The sequence below is a fragment of the Gymnodraco acuticeps genome, unplaced genomic scaffold (genome assembly GCF_902827175.1).
Source record: "Gymnodraco acuticeps unplaced genomic scaffold, fGymAcu1.1, whole genome shotgun sequence".
Taxonomy (NCBI): domain Eukaryota; kingdom Metazoa; phylum Chordata; class Actinopteri; order Perciformes; family Bathydraconidae; genus Gymnodraco; species Gymnodraco acuticeps.
Window position 1 is genome coordinate 220,412 of NW_022992308.1, and position 22,089 is coordinate 242,500.

At 42.1% G+C, this 22,089-nt stretch overlaps 1 protein-coding gene across 10 annotated transcripts in view; it reads right to left on the reverse strand.

Moving 5' to 3' along the window:
- diaph2 (diaphanous-related formin 2) overlaps positions 1 to 22,089 on the reverse strand; it is a 402,550-nt gene that overhangs the window by 144,775 nt on the left and 235,686 nt on the right. For all 10 annotated transcript variants that reach the window (XM_034208121.1, XM_034208120.1, XM_034208122.1 and 7 more), the window contains 2 exons: positions 20,910 to 21,149; positions 14,020 to 14,149 (listed from right to left, as the gene is read on the reverse strand). In XM_034208121.1, the coding sequence (XP_034064012.1) occupies positions 14,020 to 14,149; positions 20,910 to 21,149 (370 nt within the window). The remainder of the gene's footprint in view (positions 1 to 14,019; positions 14,150 to 20,909; positions 21,150 to 22,089) is intronic.

Consider the following 22,089-nt stretch of genomic DNA (forward strand, 5'->3'; position numbering starts at 1 on the left):
CACCAGCCAATCAGGATTGGCGTAATGAGATTGATGCTTCTGTTTGCTCCGCGATGAGGCGCATCCCATAGTGAGACATCGAACGGAGTGTTATGAATGAGAACTTCTTATGTTTATCAATCTGATATATCACTGCTGTTTGGTACATCAGTTTTTAACCTGAGCATATTTATGGATAAATCAAAATAGTAAATAGATAAATAATACAACAGATGCAATGGATCAGGGCTCACTAATAATATACTAGGATTGAGCAATTTCAGTTACTACTACATACTGAATTGCAACAAATGCTTTCCCCTGCCACTATAATAATCACTACAGTTAAATTAATGAATATGAGTACACACTGGGTGGGACCAGTTATTAAGAAGGAAGGGGATGAGATAAAAAAAATGTAAATTGAATTAACTTTCTTTGAGGAGGCCAGAGTCCTCCTTCAAATCCATCATCCCGCTGAGTGATTTATCAGAAGAGATCAAAGATGACATGGTGGCAGGAGTGACTACGATACTCTGCTCAGACAGAGATGGAGCTCACAGTGAGATATGGTTGTAGTTTGGATACAAAGCCAGAAATAAAAGCAGGACCGGTCTCAAAAAGGAAGGTTGAATATGATGGAGGATCTTTCAGGCAACAACCCTGATGTGTTTACTACCTCATTACATGACCCTACACCTCGTTCATCTGAGAAGCACTTTGTCCAAAAGACAGTACAGTACACTAGATCCAGCATACTTCGATTTTCCTTACATATTTTTTTTTTTGCAATCATTTTTTCGCAGAAAACCTAAACATTGAGCAAAACAAAAATGTGTTGAGTGCATGCAAAATAGTGTACATGTCTATCTATGTATACAAAACATGTTGGTTGTAAGAACACTGCTATAAGTTCAGTGATTTGTAAATGTATTTATGTGAATAATAGAGTACAGATATGTTGTGTTCAATAAAACAATGTTTCCAGTACGGTGTTGAAACATGAGTGTTGCCTATTTCTAGGAAAACACATGGCTGCCCAGGCCTTCTTACACAATCATGTGAATGTTAATCATAATTGACCTAATACAGTTAGGCTTTGATAATAGTTGAATCCTAGGAGGAGTAACTTCTCCTATGGGAACATCTCTATGTGCTGGACATAGTCTTAGTTAATGCTAACTTATAGGTGCCATTAGGACACTCGCTTCCTCCTCTGATCCCAGGCCAATATATGATTTTGGGTAACACTTAACATGTACAGTATGTGAGGTGTTCTTGTTTTTTAAATGTTTATGGGTTGACTTTGTTGTCGTAACACCTGGTACAACTTGCTTTGGCATACTATGTTTTGATATGGTCATGCCAATAAAGCTCCTTTGAATTTGAGTAAGATTAAGATGATAGTCAATTAATTTCAGTAGTAGTTATCATCATATCAGCTAGAACATATTGGTTCATTCATTATAATTATAACACCTCAGTTGAATGTATTGTGATTGATATAAACAGATACATAGCAATGTATATATATATATATATTTGCAGTAAGAGTTTTAAAATCCTTTGATTTTCAGCTGTAGCAATTATCGCTAAATGCTCTCATAGAACAACATTAAATAATCAATGACGCAATTAACAATAATGATCAGTCACCCGTCATTTAAATATAGGCCTTCTATATAATGGAAATATAATTTGAATGACTGTAAGAAAAAGATAATGCATACTTTTAAATGACGACTGAATACAAATTGTGTCCAGACAAGGTGGAAATCCAATTTGGGAGAAACTGGATGACTGGCACTGGTTGAGTAAAACTCTGAAGCAGCCAATCAAGGCAGGGAAATTATACTTGGCTGATTGCACTTATCAATGAGGTGCATTGATTGTACAACCTCCAATCATTGTAGATGGCCGTTTGATTAAATTTGAATCCCAACATCATTGCCAGACCCCCCATAAGCCTCGGGCGAACAACACTCAGAAATCACATGCAGACCAGTCTTAACACATTGCTTTTCGCCTACGATTTGTTTCTCCTTTAAGCACAGCGATAAAGACCTTTTACACATTTATTTCATTCATAAAAAATGCACTTAATGTGTACTTTATGTATGTGTATTGTCAAATGTTTCACTTTGTCTTGATTATGATATTTTAAGTTAAGGAGACACATGTTAAATACAACTACAAAAAACACTGTCATCGGAGGAGCCCTTTCATGCTTAAAGGTGGGGTAGGTAATTTTGGAGAAACCAGCTCGAGTGTGCTAGAATTTGAAAATACACAGCCGGAAAAAATCTGCCACTTCCTTACAGAGCCCCTCCTCCAGCACACACAAACGTGCACATGACCAATGAGGGCACGAGATAAGTTTACTTTAGCCGGGCCGGCTCAGATGATTGGTCGTGCTTTTTACAGCGCTACGGCTTCCACAGATGAAATGTTTTTATGGATTTATTGTCAAAGCACTTCAGATATTCATTGCTATCGGGATGTTAAGAGCATTCCATGGAATATAACAAAAAGTGTATCTCGAGCCGGTTTCTCGAACTTACCTACCCAACCTTTAAGTAATGTTTAACATCATGTTCTTGAGTGTGCGGTGTATTAAGCTGAAAAAGGCGCTTTGTTTAATGTTCTTTGGGTAATTTACTTAAGCTTGTAAAGGATCTGAAGATAGTGGTAAATAATTCAAAGATGATCTACTGTTTTTACAGGCAGTAAAAGCTTGTCAAAGACATGGAGTGCGGTAGTACATGGCCTCTGGTCACAATGTTCCTTTGTGCCTCAAAGAACTGGAGAGCTTATGAAAAAGATTTTAAGAGGCCTGTCTGCACAGGTTTCAGCTTTTCCATTTGTCTGGCTTGAATATACTAAGGACACTGTAATATATACGGAATAAAACAGCACATTTTATTTCTAAAATGGGAAAAAATATATATATGTATTTGTGGTACAAAAGAGAAATATGCTTTGTAATACTTTTTAAATAACATTGATAGCTTATTCAGAAGTGTTAACCCTTCCAGTAATTCTAAAAAAAAATTGTTTTTATCCCTAGCCCTTAAATAGTTCAGTCAATAAACTGGCATCTTCTTGAATAATTAATTTCCATCAAATGACAAAGTTGAGATCATTCAAATTGTGTGCATACAGTAAAGACATCTAAATATATACAGAGCATGAAGACTATGCAGCCCATTTACACAATGGCTGGCAGCTTCAGTCAAGTGCATACTTAGTTGAATTAGATTAAATAACCAATTAACAGACTAAGTAAATAAGCCTTCAGGGATTCCACCAAATGCTTGAGAATAGAATTAGATTGGAATTAGTTTATCGACAGGCTGAATGACAGTATGGTCAGAAAAACAACTATATTTCTGTCCCCAAGAGAGTTCTAGCTGTTGAGGAGGGATGACATAGATAGGTAAAGGGAGAAAACGGGCTGAACTAAAAATAAATCAATGAATAACAAGGTTGCATTAATGGATATATGTTGGTAGATGCATAGCCCACTGTAAAGACTGCCTTACCCAGACTGTAATCAATTGTGCATGCTGTAAGTGCTTCTATTTCATCCTTACTGACCGCCAGAAGCGGTGCTTAGCACTGAATATCTTCTGTCTCGCGCATGCTCAGGTCGAATATTTATATCAACACAGTCACGTGTGACCTCGTATGACCCTGGAAGGCATAAGTTCCGGTGTTGTCAACGAGTTCAGTCCTTTTTCATCTTCTCGCTGCACAGGTTACTACTTTATAAGCCAAGCTAGCTTATTGAAAATGTGATTCTAGCTCATCGCTACCTGTAGCCTTGTGATCGTCTCGATCGGAGCTGTGGGCTAGAAAAACACTCGCCCTCCAAAGGTTGCGGCGAGCTGTCCGCCCTCCCAAGGGAGTGGACCGCGGTGTTCACTGCACGTACCCCAGGAGCTCCGGACCGGTAAAGAGCGGACGCTCCTGCACGTCAGCCGGTGAGATCGCTACCATCTATTGCTGATTTTGCTATCTATTCTCAAGCTAATGAGATAATTGTGTACAAGGTAGCCGAGGGCTCTCGCTAATTTGTTACTGCACTAGTGAAGAGAGCGTCTCCGCTCCCCTCTCACTGCATACATTTGGTTCCTTACCTGTTCTATCGTCCAGTTAGCTGAGTGCTCTCGCTCAAGCTAACTGTTACAGTGCTAGTGAAGAGGGTGTATTCGCCCCCTTCTCATGGCCCACAATTGGTTCCTTACCTGTTCTATCGTCCAGTTAGCTGAGTGCTCTCGCTCAAGCTAACTGTTACGGCGCTAGTGAAGAGAGTGTCTTCGCTCCCCTCTCACCGCACACATTTGGTTCCTTACCTGTTCTATCCTCCAGTTAGCTGAGTGCTCTTGCTCAAGCTAACTGTTACAGCGCTAGTGAAGAGTGTATTCGCCCCCCTCTCATGGCCCACAATTGGTTCCTGTTCCATCCTCCAGTTAGCTGAGTGCTCTCGCTCAAAGTTAACTTGCTACAGCGCTAGTGAAGAGAGTGTTTCCGCTCCCCTCTCACTGCACACAGTTGGTTCCTGTTCCATCCTCGAGTTAGCTGAGTGCTCTCGCTCAAAGCTAACTTGCTACAGCGCTAGTGAAGAGAGTGTTTCCGCTCCCCTCTCTATGCACACAGTTGGTTCCTGTTCCATCCTCCAGTTAGATGAGTGCTCTCGCCCAAAGTTGACTTGCTACAGCGCCAGTGAAGAGAGTGTTTCCGCTCCCCTCTCTCTGCACACAGTTGGTTTAATACCCGTTCCATCTTCAGTTAGCAGAGTGCTCACGCTCACGCTAACTACTATTGTGCTCACTCCCCCCCACTGCGGATATTGTTTCCTGGCCCTCAGACTGACTTAAGCTGCCAGCAGCAATTAGTCTGGAGTTTTTTCATTGGTACTGTCGCTATGTTTAACGGCTGTAACACCTGTATGGCTTCTCTTCAACCAGAGGATGGCCATGACCTTTGCCCCTCTTGTCTTGGCCTCGAGCATCTGAGCCGAAACAGCGCCTGCCAGTGCGTTCTTTGAAGCACTTTGGCACTTTCCACCTTTGCCGTTCCTCCCTCTTGTGAGTATCTGAGGGAGTTACATGCATGCTGGAGGGACACTAAGACTCTTTCCCGTCTTACGTCCGATGGCCGAGCCCTGGCAGCCATGCAGGAGGCGGCAAAAGTCGGCCTTGACCACATGCCGGCTGTTGAGCCTACTACCACCTTAACCCAGGGGTACAAGCTTCAGTTCCGACGACGGCCCCCAGCCTTCAGCCAGGTGAAAATGACCACCATAAGCGACCCGGCAAAATAAATCGCCCTGAACCAGGAGCTGTCAGTCCTCCTTGCCAAGGGTGCAATCGAACCTGTGGACCCCATCTCACAGCCTGGGGGATTCTACTCGACCTACTTCCTGGTAAGGAAGAAAGACGGTGGACTTCGCCCAATCCTCGATCTGAGGGTACTCAACAAGTTCCTAAATATTTTACCTTTCCATATGCTGAGCACAGCGGACATTCTTCGTACCGTTGTCAGGGGGGAATGGTTCACGTCCGTCGACTTGAAGGACGCTTATTTTCATGTGCCTATTGTGCCTCATCCCAGTTTCTTAGCTTTGCCATTCAGGGGCCGTCATTTCCAGTTCAGGGTGCTCCCATTCGGACTCTCCCTCTCCCCAAGGGTGTTCACCAGGTGTGTCACGGCAGCCCTCTCGCCCCTGCAGTCTCAGGGTATGAAGATTCTGCCATACTTAGACGACTGGTTAATCTGTGCACCATCCCGGTTGCAGTCGACCCAGGACACGGCTCTCCTTCTCTCTCATGTCGCCCAGCTAGGCCTCAAGGTGAACATGGAGAAGAGTTATCTGAACCCCTCTCAGAGCCTAACCTTCATTGGGGTGGCTCTGGACACAGTCACTATGCGGGCCTGTCCATCTGCTCAGCACCTGGACGACATCCTCCAGCTTCTTCCCCTCTTCAAAAGGGGCAGGTCTCTGGCATATCATGTTTCTCCGCCTCTTGGGCAAGCTGACAGCTGCCTCAACGGTCGTTCCCTAGGGCTTGTTGTCACTGCGCCCCCTGCAGAGATGGCTGAACGGCCTCCACTTAGACCCCAAGTTGCACATGCACAGAAAAATCAGGATGTCACAACAGTGCCTCTCCACTCTATCCCCATGGAGGGAGAGATCGTATATGTCGAGGGGTGTGGCCATGGGCTCCGTCCCTTTCCGCAGAGACCGTTACGACGGATGCAAGCCTCTCGGAATGGGGTGTGGTGTGGCAAAACAGGACGGGCAGTGGTCTGCTCAGTACTGCACAGAACACATCAACGTGTTAGAGCTGCGAGCTGTGCACCTAGCACTCAGGCACTTCCTGCCATACCTGAGGGGGAGGCATGTGCTTGTCCGCTCGGACAACACTACAACGGTGTATCACATAAACCACCAGGGAGGCACCAAATATGCACGCTTGCTAGAGGTGTCCCAGACTCTTCTGACCTGGGCAGCTCCTTGCCTGGTCAGCCATAGGCTGGTATCCCTCTTTTTAAGGGGAGCTCTGAGGCTTCGCCCCCAGTACATCCCAAGGGCTCCTACATGGGATCTGCCCTTGGTGCTGAATGCCCTATGCTCGCCTCCTTTTGAACCCTTGCTCCAGGCAGAACTGAGGTGGCTCTCAGCTAAGACTGCTTTCCTTCTTGCCATCACCTCAGCAAAGCGTGTAAGCGTGCTTCAGGCCTTGTCCGTGAACAGCTCGTGTCTGAGGTGGAACTCAGATGGCTCAGGTGTCACCTTATGGCCGAACACAGCGTTCCTCCCTAAGGTGCTGGCACGCTCTCATTTTAAATCGGCCTATCCAGCTGGCACGGTTTGACCCCCCATCAGGAGAGGGGGAAGAGAGGTCAAGACTCATATGCCTGGTGCGGGCTCTTAGAGCTTATGTCCAGACTACCACAGGCATACGTCAGTCTGAACAGATCTTTCTGTGTTACGGTAGTCCTAGAATGGGCAGTGCGCTCTCAAAACAGCGCTTGTCCCATTGGATCGTGGACGTCATTGCCCAAGCATACAAGGCAAATGACCGTCCCTTGCCATCCAGAGTAAAGTGCCACTGTACCAGGAGTGTCTCCACGTCATGGGCGACCTTGATAGGTGTGCCCCTGGAGGACATATGTGCTGCGGCCACATGGGCATCTCCAAGCACATTCGCCAGGTACTAGAGGGTGAATGTTGCCGCCCCTCACCCGCTGGGTGTGGTCCTGCTGCAGGGTCCACCTAGGCCATTCCTATAGGGTAAGTATTCAGACTTCCTCGTGACTCTGTTGGTATATGTCAGGGGTATTCAACTAAAATTCAACGAGGTCCAGTTAGTAGTGCTGTAGCGACGATGTCAACGCGTCGACTTCAAAATCTCGTCGACGACAGATTTCCTCGTCGACGCATCGCCACACACACGTGGGTCACCCAAAGCAACAAGCAGTTCGCAATCGCACTTCAAACACAATGGAGACTGAAACGGCTACCACCTCCTCCTCACAGGATTGCGCACGAAGCCCTGCAAATAGCCCCCAAACAAAAACATCTCGCCCTAGGTCTTCAAAAGCATGGAAATACTTTAAATTTAGTCCAAAAAGCAAAGGCATTGTTATTTGCAGTCTTTGCCAAATGGAGTTGGCATACCACACTAGCTATGTTGGAGCATTTAAAGCGGAGGCACCCCCTTGTCTCTTGTGAAGGGAACAATGATAAGTAAGTACTAACTTTGGCTAAATTAATTCCACGTTTGTGTAGTGTGTTGTGCAGCTTGAGTTCTGTGCACTTCGGTAGTGCTAACTATCTTATAGCTCTCCGTGCGGTTTGTTCGTGCTTGGTTGGTTAGTAGTTAATGTTAGCTACCTAGCTAGCGGCGCCAGCTGTGTGTTAGTTAACGTTTGTCAGCATTTAATGTTGGCTGGAATGGTAGCTAGTTTACGTCTGCAGTACACCGCTATCTAGCCACTACTAACCCGGAACTAACTAACTGCACAGAGAGCTAACTCATGTTGTGGTCCTTTACGAGTCAAACATAACATTAGACTAACGTTAGTCAGCTTATGGCGCGTTTCCACTGCAGCGGGTAGCTCGCTTTAAGCGTGCCGAGCCGTGCGGGGCCCGTTTTTGGTTGCGCTTCCACTTGGCCTAATTTTGGCCCGGGGCTACTTTTTCACCTTTTTTCTGGCCCGACTAAATCGCGTTTCTAGGGCCAGGAACAACCAGGCTGAGTCGGGCTGAGTATGCTAAACTAGAGAGAGAATCGCTGGCAAGGGGGCTACAACTACAACAAGATGAACATATTTGACCGTGATTTAATTGTAATACACGTTTCAAAATAATGCCGAGGTAACAACATACTGATACCGGTTAGTAAAAACCATGAATTAATGCTTTGACAAGTCTGCAAACAGACGGCAGGCGAAAAACCCCTTTTAAAATGCGTGTTTTCTAAATGTAGCTTGGCTAAGCTAACGTTATATATGCTCCGACCGTCCACACTCACAACAACGGCCTATACAGACATAAACAAACCAGCGACTGTATTCGCCATGACACAGGCAGTCTGTGGTTTGTACTTGTTTAACTTTTGTCTAGTTTCTGAACAGATATGAAGAGCTGTGAGCTCTGAGTGCTAAGAGCTAACGGCTGTGTTGTTTTTTGGGGCGCTCATTGAACAAAAAAAACTATTATTAAGAATGTTTTCGTATTTATTTGAGATACATTACGTTTTTTATGAATCGAACAACAGAAAAATAATCGTTAGATTAGTCGACTAATCGATAAAATAATCGCCTGATTAATCGTTTTCAAAATAATCGTTTCCCCCCAGCACTACCAGTTAGAGAAAATATCCCCATGCAAAGGTCCGGAACATCAAAATGTCTCGCTTGCTTTAAGAATTAGTGTGATATATATTGAAGTAGCCTGCAGCTTTATCAACGTCTGCATGTAATCAACAACTGACTGCCAATCAAATAAAGAAAGTAAAATTCATAAACAACAATATGTATTGTCAATTAACATTGAACTATACAGATTAAAATACTGTGGATATGTGTAATGTTCCTCTCGGGCTGCATTTAAAAATAAAATAGAGAAAATAAATAAAATAGCTTTTGAAAATGTGTGCATCTTAAAAGTGCTTAATTGTAGATAAATAATATAAAGTGTAGCAGCAGCTTGAGTTTCCGTTTTTCTTTGTTAACCGTTTCACATCATGACTTAACAGTTTCAGACGATACACATCATAACAATTGAACAGTTTTAAAGTTCCTCTTTCTTTCCCTCTTATATTGCAGTCCCTCACTCACTTTTTTTAAAATTCAGTGCGAGAATTGAGCTTGTCCTGCCAGGAGTTTAAATCTGGGCTGAAATGGTGTCAGGGCCATTCTCATACACACATGCAGATCCTCATTGGTTAGCCTCGGTTAGCCTGCCCTGGAACGATATTTATTTTTTGTGACCTCAGTTCTGACTTGAGAGGGAATGTTTGGTCAAACACTTTGTGTTTTGTCTCATAGTGGCGTGTTGGCACTTTTAATGAGCGCCACGGTCTCTGAACAAATGAGACTCACTGGTTCTGTGCTCCCAGTGGGCAGGATGAACATGAATGAGTCCACTCAGGGTTAAAAGCTCTGTTCTCACTGCCCACTTTCCTCTTCTTGGAGAGCACCATGTGTAATTATTTGTCTCTCCCTGTCTGCCGCTAACACCCCTGTTCACTCTCCTCTCCGCTTCTCTCCCTGTATCGCTCAGTGTTGCCAACTCCATAGTAAGGAAAGTAGCTATTGGCTGTCCGAAAAGTCGCCAGAAGTCGCTAAATGACGTCATCGCCTAATTTGCATATCATGTAATTGCGGCTGTAGGAGAGAGCATGGTAAAGGCCTTTTGAGTATGTTTTGGGGTTTTAACATGCTTCTTGATGTCAGACCGTTTGGCATATAAATCCCCCTTACAATAAAGGCAGTATGCCCGTGTGTCATCTCCAATTAATGGCTTCAACCATCCTTTATACTCAGGGTTTGATTCCCACTCCTTTCTGTATTTTTGAGAATACAATTTAGACTGTGCCATGATGTTTAGCTTGTCACAGAGAGGCACACACACAGTGGACGAGGTGATTGAGTGACTGAGGCTGTGTGAGGCAAAGCAAAGCAAAGGCAGTTATTTATTATAGTGTGAAAGTGAGTGAAGAAACATTTACATTTTACATTTAAATCCCGCTCAAAACCAGGACGGGTTGGCAGTTGGCGCATGCGCAATTCATTTGCAGTCTCAACGCGGGGGAGTGTGGTTGTCTCCTCTCTGCTCTGACTGCAGCAGCAGCTCTGCTGCGGCCAGGCAACTGTACTATGGGAGGGAGGCGGGGCTCACGGCAGCACCCGCGGCTCGTTAACTGCAGAACAATACGTGAGTCTCCAAACACCAGAAAAGTCCCTAATAACACCATTATAAATTGTTAGATTAGTCGTTAGTCGCTTTTGACACAAATAAGTAGCCGGAGGGTTTGGAAAGCCGCCAAATTTAACGAGAAAATCGCCAAGTTGGCAACACTGGTATCGCTAATTATTATCTTCACTTATGGCGCGTTTCCACTGCAGCGGGTAGCTCGCTTTAAGCGTGCCGAGCCGTGCGGGGCCCGTTTTTGGTTGCGTTTCCACTTTGCCTAGTTTTGGCCCGGGGCTACTTTTTCACCTTTTTTCTGGCCCGACTAAATCGTGGTTCTAGGGCCAGGAACAACCAGGCTGAGTCGGGCTGAGTATGCTAAACTAGAGAGAGAATCGCTGGCAAGGGGGCTACAACTACAACACAATGAACATATTTGACCGTGATTTAATTGTAATACACGTTTCAAAATGATGCCGAAGTAACAACATACTGATACCGGTTAGTAAAAACCATGAATTAATGCTTTGACAAGTCTGCAGACAGACGGCAGGCGAAAAACCCTTTTAAAATGTGTGTTTTCTAAATGGAGCTTGGCTAAGCTAACGTTATATATGCTCCGACCGTCCACACTCACAACAACGGCCTATACAGACATAAATAAACCAGCGACTGTATTCGCCATGACACAGGCAGTCTTTGGTTTGTACTTGTTTAACTTTTGTCTAGTTTCTGAACAGATATGAAGAGCTGTGAGCTCTGAGTGCTAAGAGCTAACGGCTGTGTTGTTTTTTCGGGCTCTCATTGAAGATGACGTCACGGCTCCGCCTACACTGCGTTACTATAGTAACTACCCCAGTTCCTAAACTGTAATGGAAACGCAGCATTAAAGTGAGCCGGGCCTAATAAGGCCTAACCAAACCGAGCGAGGCATGCAGTAGAAACGCGCCATTACTGTACTTTCCTCTCCGCTTCTGTCTAGGTTGTAACTGAGGCTCTGGGCCCTTCTCACTTCTCTTATTTTTCATTTCCTCGCTCCTCGCTCTCGGTCTCACCGGAAGTTGATTTGTCTGCGCCATCTTGAGTAGCGTCCCAATGGCCTTATTTCTGCCGGAGGACCGAGGATCGAGGAGCGATAATGGAGGAGCTATAACCGAGGAACCACCAGACCATCCTCCGATGAAATCCTCAGACACTCGCCCCGCCCCCTTACTGTGTATCGCTCACTGATTGGACGATGCAGTGCATGCACTGATCTGATGCTTCTTGACATGAGAGCAGTTTCCCAGCGGAGTGAAGAAAACACATGAACCTCACAGGAGTCACTCCTCAGTTTATACCGTGTTTTGATTCAATTCATGTTTCATTTAGTTACAAATATGTGATATACTGTATCTGAACAACAAAGTGGTCAACAATCATTTTATTCATTTATTGGAAACATTTTCATGATCGCTTTTTTCGTTTTACATGTTCATTTAGGCCAGGGATGGGCAACTTTGATGGTGGTGGAGGCCACATCATTGATGTACTGGCCACCAAGGGGCTGCAGATTCACTTGGAACACACACACACACACAAATTCCATGTGTTGTATGTAATTATTAACAAATATACTAAGTCTGACATCTTCATTGACATTTTACAATCAAAGGGAACATCCCCCAAAAATGGGAACATCCTCTAATAAGCTCACTAAATAAATATCAGTTCACAGACATTTTATTTCATTTTTCAAGTGGCATGTTTGTATTGAACAGGTTAAACAGTGGAATAAAACTATTTTAAACTATTGGAAAGCACGGAAAATGTGTGTGTATTGAGATTAACCATTAGATGACATACATGAACACTAACCCAGACATCTAACTTGAACCTAAGACACTTGTAGCCTGTCTCTGCATTCCCCTTATTCCACAATAAGGGGAATGTCAACACAGACACCTGTCAGCCCGCACTCTGCTGTTCCTCAGCACCGCTCCCCCTCCCTCCCGCTGAAATTATGAATGAAAAGCGTAGTAATCATAGATAACACGGCAGGGTCCGTGACAGTTTGTTTTCATCTGATTTCAAATAAACAAAGTCTTGGTTTTAAGAATATTAAACTTGTTTCGCCAAATTCAGATGATAAAAACAACATTTAAGCTTGTAAAGGCATAATTACAAGAGGCAACTTAACGTCACAGCAGGCATAACAACAGCCGGTGTTTCTTGTGAGGGTTTCCCGGGAAACAAACACAATACACACAAATGCGTCACAGATTATTTCGCGGTATTTGAAATCCTCTACGCAGCTCGCGACGTAACTAGGAGTCTAGTGGATGGTATCAGTACTACAAGTAAAAAAAAAATGTTATTTTTAAAATACATTTTATTAATTACGTTGTTTATAAATTAATCTGAGGGTCGCAAAAAGAGGAGGTGGGGGCCGCATGCGGCCCGCGGGCCGCCATTTGCCCATCCCTGATTTAGGCCTATTATCATTTCCATTCAGTCGGTCATTAAGTGCTATTAAAATGTTAATGTGCTACATATCCACACAAACACACAAAGTGTGCAATCCAATGAATGGTAATCTAACTGGGTTTTTATAGATAACATCTCTCTTTTTCTTCTCTCAATTATTTTATTTATTTTGTGCACTCTAATCAATATTAATCTAACTATTGTTCGCTTATACATTTTAAGAATGGCGTTTATCTTTTTTGAGAATGAGTTCTTATTTTATTTAATGTATTTGGGTCTACAACAGATGATACAAATGTTTGTGTCAGTAAATGTGTGGCGGGGGTGTGTGTGGAAATAATGGGGACAGAGCTGCTGTCAGACGATCAGCTGTGCGGCGTCATCACAAACGGACGTCGCTTCACGTGACGCTACGGAGGAAAGGACGTCCCATTGCTCTTAAAACTCATTTCCCTGCTTCTCGTGGTTTCCTTGCGTCTCTCCATGCTTCCCTGGTGGGAGGGACTAGTCACAGGGAAACGACGCAAGTGAGGGACGCAAGGAATCCATTTAACCGAAGTGAGAAGGACCCTCTGTCGCTGTCTCGTCTCTTCTTCTGTGTTTCTCTCCCTGTATCGCTCACTTGTCTCTTTCGCCCCCTGTCGGCAGCGGTTAAAATCGCCCCGTCAAAATTGAAATCCCCTATTAATGTATTGATTATAGGTCCGGGACTCTGGGTCCGGATCCGGACCGCGGTCCGCCTGTTGCCGACCCCTGGTATAGGTCATCCAGTGCTAAGCACCGCCTCTGGCGGTCAGTAAGGATGAAATAGAACGATAGTTACATATATAACTACGGTTCTATGAATCATGGATGACCGCCATAGTTCTTGGTCACTCGGAATATCATGTTTCCGCGAGAAGATTCCATAGGACTGAACTCGTTGACAACACCGGAACTTATGCCTTCTGGGGTCATACGAGGTCACACGTGACTTTGTTGATATAAATATTCTACCTGCGCATGCGCGAGACGGAATATATTCAGTGCTAAGCACCGCCTCTGGCGGTCATCCAGGATTCATAGAACCGTAGTTACATACGTAACTATCATTTTATAATGTACATGTGAGTAATATGACATAGTGTTTTCAAATCACAAAGACATACCTTTGCTGGCACTCTCCACATGCTCCAGTTCATCTGGAAACCTCAAAATCTCTTGGTGAGCCTCTTCACACTTCTCAACGAGGAAATGAAGTAGAGTTGTATTCTGACTGATGGATTTAGTGTCTCGGAGCTAAAGAGAAAAGCATGAGAAGAACAAAAGGAAATCAGTCAACCCATAATTGTATACTCATTTACTTGGAAAATGTCCTTCCCACATGAACTACATTGACTATTGATTAAGGTTAGTTGTCCCAAAGAGTAGAACGAAGCGGTATAACAACTGTTTTATCCCAGCAGCTATTGCACAAATTAACACATCATAGGAGTGTCACACAGATGCCTATTTATTTATTATTTATTTAATTTGGAATTTGGAATGTCCATGTTTGTACTAGTGTTTTCCTTCTTACAATGTTTCTGAAATATTTTTGAGATTTGGTTGAGCAGAGTATATTTTTACTAGTCCTTATATTAGAGACGTTTGTGTTGTTTGTGTTTGTTTTTAGTGTCAGGATGGATCTCTTGTCTTTTTCTCTGCAAACAAAATCTACCTACGGGTACAAATAAATAACCTGAACCTGCAGGTGCATATAATAATATTAATACTAATACATTATATTGATATAGCGCTTTTCTGGAACTCAAAGACACTTTACAGTATGAGGGAGGGTGGACAAACAGGGACAGGCAAAACAAACAAAAACATCAACAAAAATAAATAAATAAAATAAACAGAAAAGGCAGTCAAGAGGAAGTTTATATATATATATTAGGGCTGTCAGTCGATTAAAATATTTAATCGCGATTAATCGCATGATTGTCCATAGTTAATCGCACATTTTTGATCTGTTCTAAATGTACCTTAGAGGAATATTTTTCAAGTTTTTAATACTCTTATCAACATATGAGTGGACAAATATGCTTTATGCTAATGTTTATTATCATTTGAACAATGACAAATATACTCATGAATATTAAACACAACAACCTCTGAACATTACAAATATTCGCCTCAATTCAACCTGGAACCTCTCTCATTCAATAATACAATACAAATGGTGTGTGTGTGTGTGTGTGCGCGCGTGTGTGTGTGTGATGGATCGTTGGAGCTATGTGCAACTCAAGGCATATGCTCGAACGGGAGCTGCCTGGACGCTGCAATCATGTTTCGCACTATCCGTGCTGAGTGTGCTGACTTTTCGTACAATGCCCCACTGTCTGGCTTCCTGCATAAAGTCAAGTGCTCGGCGCAGTTGTGGCAAAATGTCGCTCCTCTGTTTTCAACAGCTCCATATCCATTAGCGCAGCTAGCTAGCACCAGATGCTAACAACAACAATGCACGTAAAGTCTCTCTCTCGCTCGCTCGGGCCACACATACACACACCCTCCCGGTCCTCCCAACAGCCAGTCGGTGACTGCCGGTGAGCGTGGAAGTGTGGTCTGCCACAAGCGGGCGGCAGGAGCGGGGCTGTCAGCATCAGCTTGTAGATGGTATTTTAAGCTCGATGCGCTCTGAAACTACGGGGCGGCCGAGGAAAAAAAATACACATGCGTTAATCGCGTTAAAATAATTAGTGGCGTTAATTTTTTTTTTGCGTTAACGCGTTATTAACGCGTTAACTTGACAGCCCTAATATATATATATATATGATCTTAACAACCAATGTTAGTGTGAATCATCTATACAAATAAATCAATGTGGCAAAATGTTTGAATAAAAGCCATGTGGTACGTTTGCCAAGTGTGTGTGTGTGTGTGTGTGTGTGTGTGTGTGTGTGTGTGTGTGTGTGTGTGTGTGTGTGTGTGTGTGTGTGTGTGTGTTGTGTGTGTACGTTCAAACACAAAAGCCTCCAGACTCCACATCAGTGCATAGAAAACTTTTTCAATATTCATTCCCCACCGTGATTGCCATGCTGTTCGAATGGCATGCTGGGAAAACTAATTAGCACAACCCACCCCTGTGTACTCCTACTGATATTATCACTGCTGTAAACATCCTGCAGTTGGACATGCCCACATGTGTTCACATACAAACACTTGTGTACAGAAGCAGACATATTTAAGCAATAGTACATTTAAACGATTACAGGCGGACAGTGGCACATTGTCCCACACCAACAGAAACACACCCACACTTTCATTAGTTGAGGATCAATCATGTGCTCACGTTGGGTAATCACAATTTCATTTCATGGATTTCAAATTTGTATTTGTTTATTGTTATACCCCAAACTGTCATTATCAGGCAAAAAGGTGCATCTCTGGTATAATAATTCCATCTGCTATCTAATATTAGTTATATGTAATACAGAGAGGGTAAGATGGGAGAGGTAACACTTATTATGTAATAAGATTTTCTTTGTAAGATATTAAGAAACATTTGATTAATTAAGTATAAATAATGTGGTATAGTCAGTGCAGTGTTTTGATTATCACTACATATTGTCTGTAGTTTCACAAAAAATAAAGTATTTATGCTTTAAAGTGGTATATTTAGCCTTATTTAATTGTGTGCTTGGTGTTGGATTTGACTGATTATGGTCTGAGGGTGAGTTTGGGCTCAGGTAATAAGATCCGATGAAACTGGAAGCATATTAGCTTTGTAAAGTGAATATCATTGACATAATAAGAAGGGACCAAGTCCACACGTAATTTAGGTGTACGATAAAAAAATTGTACATACATATGTACATTCTTGTCACATATTGTTAATTTAATTGAATCAAAAGTAAATGTACAAGTTGTCATAACCACTGTTACGCTCAACTGACGGATACCATAAAATACAGCGGAAGGTTAAAAAAAAGAAAATGGACAGGTGAAGCAGCTGTGCTACAAGTCGTTTTTAATGGACTTGGCTTTAACATTACGGCTCATAGGCAAGGATGTGTAGTTGTGTTAAGTATCTGTTACATCGCCTCATCTCTCAAAGCAAGAGAGAGAAGAAGTCCCGCTGCCTCCGCTCATCAGAAGCCAACCTCATATCCATCCCCACCCACATCACCGGACCTGGGGGGACAGAGCCTTCTCTGTCGCTGCCCCCTCCCTCTGGAACTCACTCCCACAACCCATCAGAGACTGCACTGACCTCACCACCTTCAAAAAACTCACCTCTTCAATCTGGCTTTTAATGTGTGATTGTTTTTGTATTATTTCACTTTAACTATATATTTATTTGTTGTTCCGTTCTTTTCTTTTCTCTTCACTATATATGTAAAGCGTCTTTGAATACCTGTAACAGCGCTAACAAATTAAATCTATTATTATTATTAAGTCGTTGATGTACACACATTAAACTAGAAAGTTAAATAAGTAGTTTAAGCCTTTGTTTTATTGTATAGGCCTTGTATGACCAACAACACATTGTATTGTCTCTCCCTTGGGTATGGACATTGGCTTAATGGGGGTAAATATTGATATATATATTTATTTTTAAATGAAAATGTGATATTCACTGTTAGATTCATTCACATATGTTTTCTAGCGTTTTGCCCTTTACAACCTTTTGTTTATTTTGCGTTGAAGACATACATAATGATATGGATTCATGTAACAGGTTAGATTATTAACCAAAAGACTAGTTATTATGACAGTAGTATGTGAACTGTATTTGTAGTTTGTTGAGCTATAACTAATGCTGTAGTGGTTCCACATTATGTTAAGGGTCAATTTAAGCTCAGGATGAATCCCACATAAAGCCCAAGGAGCTGATGTTTCATTCATACACTTTTACATCAGAAGTTGTATTCCATGCAGCTTAAAGGTATCGTGAGAACTGTGCCAAGGGTTGTGGATAATCTGTGCACAGTTTGTAGTGAGCTGGTCTGTCAAAGGGCCATTTTCTATTCTAGTCCATCGTTTGGCCAATGTAAGTCTGTGTTGAATGCCAAAAGTTCAAAAGTCTTTATCATCAGAGCTCCAAACCTATGGAATGCTCTACTTGAAGATACTAGTTTTACCTCTGAAAATAACCGGAACTACATTTTTTTTTTAAACATGTTGTACACTAACTGCTTTCAATGTGTATCATCCCATAAAGCATTAATGGTGGAACAAGATGAAGTGTTTATAAAAGATACTACTCCAAAAAATATGTTCATTTGAAATTGATGGAATAATGCTGCTTCATTACACTGTAGCTGGAAGCAAATTCTAAACAGTGATATCATTCAATCTCTCACTACATAAATTGCCTTGAGGTAGCATTATTTCAAATCCCTGACTGGTTAGTAATATACAATCCAATATATTCAGCATTTAGAGTGGCAAGGTTGTTTACAAGCAAACACAATCCCCCGTTATATATCCAGATCAGAAATAAATAAATAACACAATAATTAACTAATAACAGAAGAAGCAGCAATGGGAATAAATAAGCTTCACCATAACAGAAGGATTGTCGGCTCTTGATTGCTCAATTTAACTTCTGCAGATGGAGCTGCAGCACAGGGCATCACATTTTATACCTGCTCTTATAGCAGTTATATATGATAATATGTAGAAGAAGAACAATAATGGAAAGTACTATACAGTAAACAGAGACACATAGAGAACGAGTTGTGTGAATATAAGAACCAAGTTACTTCAATGTGTACATGGGGTCTGTAATTGTATAATCAAAATACTATATTTCAAGAGCAGGACACAAGGTCAGCTGGGTAGAGGACTCTCTTTTAACCAAGTGTCTAACAAGTAGCCTGTTCTGTTTAACTTCATCTGAACACAAGTGGTTGCCATGTGGTCATTAATTATTAAGCCCAGCCTGTAACTGGGATTTATTCAGTGGGATAAAACCCAAGAGGAAAACACATATTTCATTGTTTTTGAGTCACACAGCAGATGGTTTTATCCAATTACTCAATATGTTTCATAAGAGAATCTATGTTTTATTCTGTACTTTTCTTACAATATGGATATTCCTTGGATAAATATGGGTAAAACTGTTCCTATCATTACATTTGCTTACATGTCATTGACACTTAACGATAGTGACATGTATTCCACATTCCACCGCAGTCCTTCTAAAGCAACAGCGGATGTTTGCAATATGCATGTGACCAGGCGGGCTCCCAGGAGATGTGGGTGTCCTTGGCCGGACGTGGGGCTGCGGTGAAGGGATGTAGGTGGGTCAGCGTATGCCCTTCCTCATACTAGTCATTCCCATCATCAAAACCTCATCCTCCCTGATGAGCCCATTAGGTACCCTAGACCTGCCACCCAGGGGGCCATTTACTGGATTGACTAAAGTGAGAAAGTAGACTTTTTTCTTGTCCATCTATAATGGCCCAATCAGCCCCCTGAGGCATTACCAGGCTCTATAACTGACACTCCACACTGATTCAGTCTGCCTGCAGAAATACGGAAGGCACACTGGATTCACTGTACTAAAACCCTTTTCACACCTGCAAAGATGACTGGCTTCACAAGTGCATGGTAGGTAGCTTTATGTCATTCCTACGTTGGTCTCACATATGGAAAAACTCCCATGTTGAGTGTTCTCACATTATTGATCCATTTGAGATGATGGCTTTTGCTTCTCATGACATTTGTATGACTGCTACAGAACCGCAGAGTTGAGAATAATTTCACACAGGCTGCATTTTTATATTTGTGTTGGTTATTTCTTCCCCCTTCTTGATCGCTAATTTTAGGAAAAGCTGGGAGAAAGTATGCCCCACCCCCCTTCATCGCCCTCACAAGGTTTTTCCAAGCATTCTACAAGCTGCCCAATACATCTTCTTATTAGTTTTTATCATCAATTAGATAAGACACTGACAATGGTTGCCTAAACTACAAAGCACCAGAGTGTGAAAGCTACTTTAAAGGGAGAAGATAGAAGCACTTGTTTGGCTCTCAATTAAATATAATGACATGCTTTTGATTTTGTAAATGTTTTGCTGGAACTTTATCTTTTCAAACAGTTGGCATTGAATAAAGTCAAACATTATGAGGATTAATTTGAACAATGTGCATTTGCCAAGTTTTATATTTTGTATGGAGATGTATGGGGAATATGTCCTCAAGGTGTGTGTAAACAGGTTTGCTAATAGAGCGTGCGTGTGCTCTGTGTTGCTGTGTACCCATGGCTGCCAGTCCTCTCTTTCACACCGTTGGCATGCTGTGATTTTTGTACCTGGCAGTGGACACAGATATTAGCACCCTCTGGCAAGTTCCACTGTGCTCTACATGTTTTGATATGTGTTGTATTGAAACATTGTTTTTAATTAATAGGTACTGAAGATTTGAGAAGACCACATTCCTTCAAGGTACTTTAAGGAATGCTTGAAAAAGGCTCAACTGATGACTTATTTGTACACCTAGTAGACCTTTTATCTTGCAGCAAATGGATCTTTTGAAATGGTCTCTTTCATATGAGAGTAGCATTTGATTAAGGCTCAACGAGTCTGACTGAGAATGATAAGTATGCATTTCAATGTTCATAACATAAGACAGTTTAATGACTGAAACAAATCCCAATCCATACACTGTTACATAACACTTTTTGGTCAGATGATTATTCTATGTCTTTAGAAATCATTAAAGAACCTTGATACTCCAATAATACTTACTGACCTAGAATGTTGTTTCTTTCTCTCTATCAAGTGCTTTGCTTTGCACGTATGTGTTACTTCATGCACCTGCAACCCTGTGGGACTTTTGACCAGATAACACGCATACGAGTTCTGCAACACTTATCCTCTGAGGCTTCCCTGTGATCTACTGAGGCTTAGATTGAGCCAAATGATTTGTTTTGCTTTGGACACATTTTAATAAATGTACATGTATTCATATATAAATAGACGCATTTACATACATGTTTGCGTTGCTCCTTTTATGCCAATATCAGTTCATTGTTCACATCATGGTGTGTGTCTGTGTGGTGTGTTACCTTGCAAAGGAAGTTGACGTTGAAACCAAACGTCTGGGCATTCCTTGAGCCGGCATTCATGTAATTGCCGACCAGCAACACCAACTCCAGGAGGTTGCTTAGGCCTTCACTCTTCTTCACCTCCTCACAGGCAAACGTCACATTCATGATGTCCGGCCGGATGTTGTTCACCTGCTCCTCAAACGTCAGTTTGAATATAATGCCGTTAAGACGTGGTCGTAGCAGTTTTAATGAACTCATCTGAGGGTAAGAAACAAAAAACAATGTAGGAATACTTTAGCTTGTACATACTAACAAAAACAAGGCATTGTTACAGTTGTGCAGTTTTCAGGGTAATTGAGCCGATTTTCATCTTGTCGGCAACTCCACATTCTGAAAGCCACTTGTTTGTTTTCTAGTCATTTTGTGCACTTATGTTTGCAAGCCGTCCCTCAACATAACTACAGGGAGAGTGGCACCAAGTTTCAAAATGAACACATTTGTTCTCTGTAGGGCAGGGGCGAGCATGCTGGCATGATTTACAAATATCACTGTAGTACTTGCAGAAACTTGCACATTCTTTTTGAGAGAAACACAATGTCCCCATACAACACGGACATGAGGTGAACGTTAGTATAACAAATGCTATGGGCCATCCCTCTTAACGTACTGTATGTAAGCTCACCAGTTGTCTGATTCACTTTTAAAAGTGTATATATTAAGTAAAGTGTAAAACTTGAAAACACTGACGGTGTTTGCTCCCTTGACAGGAAGATGCACATGATAGAGCAATAAAGCACATCTCTATATGAGTAAATAATGTGATTATTCAAGCATGAATTTGGTTGAATCCTGACTATCTTAGAGTTATTTGAAAATTATTTTAGAATCCAAGTTCTAACAGCACTAGAACTTGGTTGGTTGTATAATGACATAGAATGAATCATTTAAAGTCAGTAGTGTTGTTACTGATTTGATCATCAACTACCCTCGTCAGCCAATCGGATTAACCTCTCTTCTGTCTCCCTCGTGACTTTCTGATTGATAAAGGAATTTACTCTTAAAAGGATATGTTGTAAATAATATAACAGCCTCAATCAATAATTGTTGGCTTGGGAGTAGAATCACTGAAGTCAGAATACATGAGAGGAAATATAGTTATGAAAATGGGAAAAAATTAAAACAAATTGGGTTTTGGCTG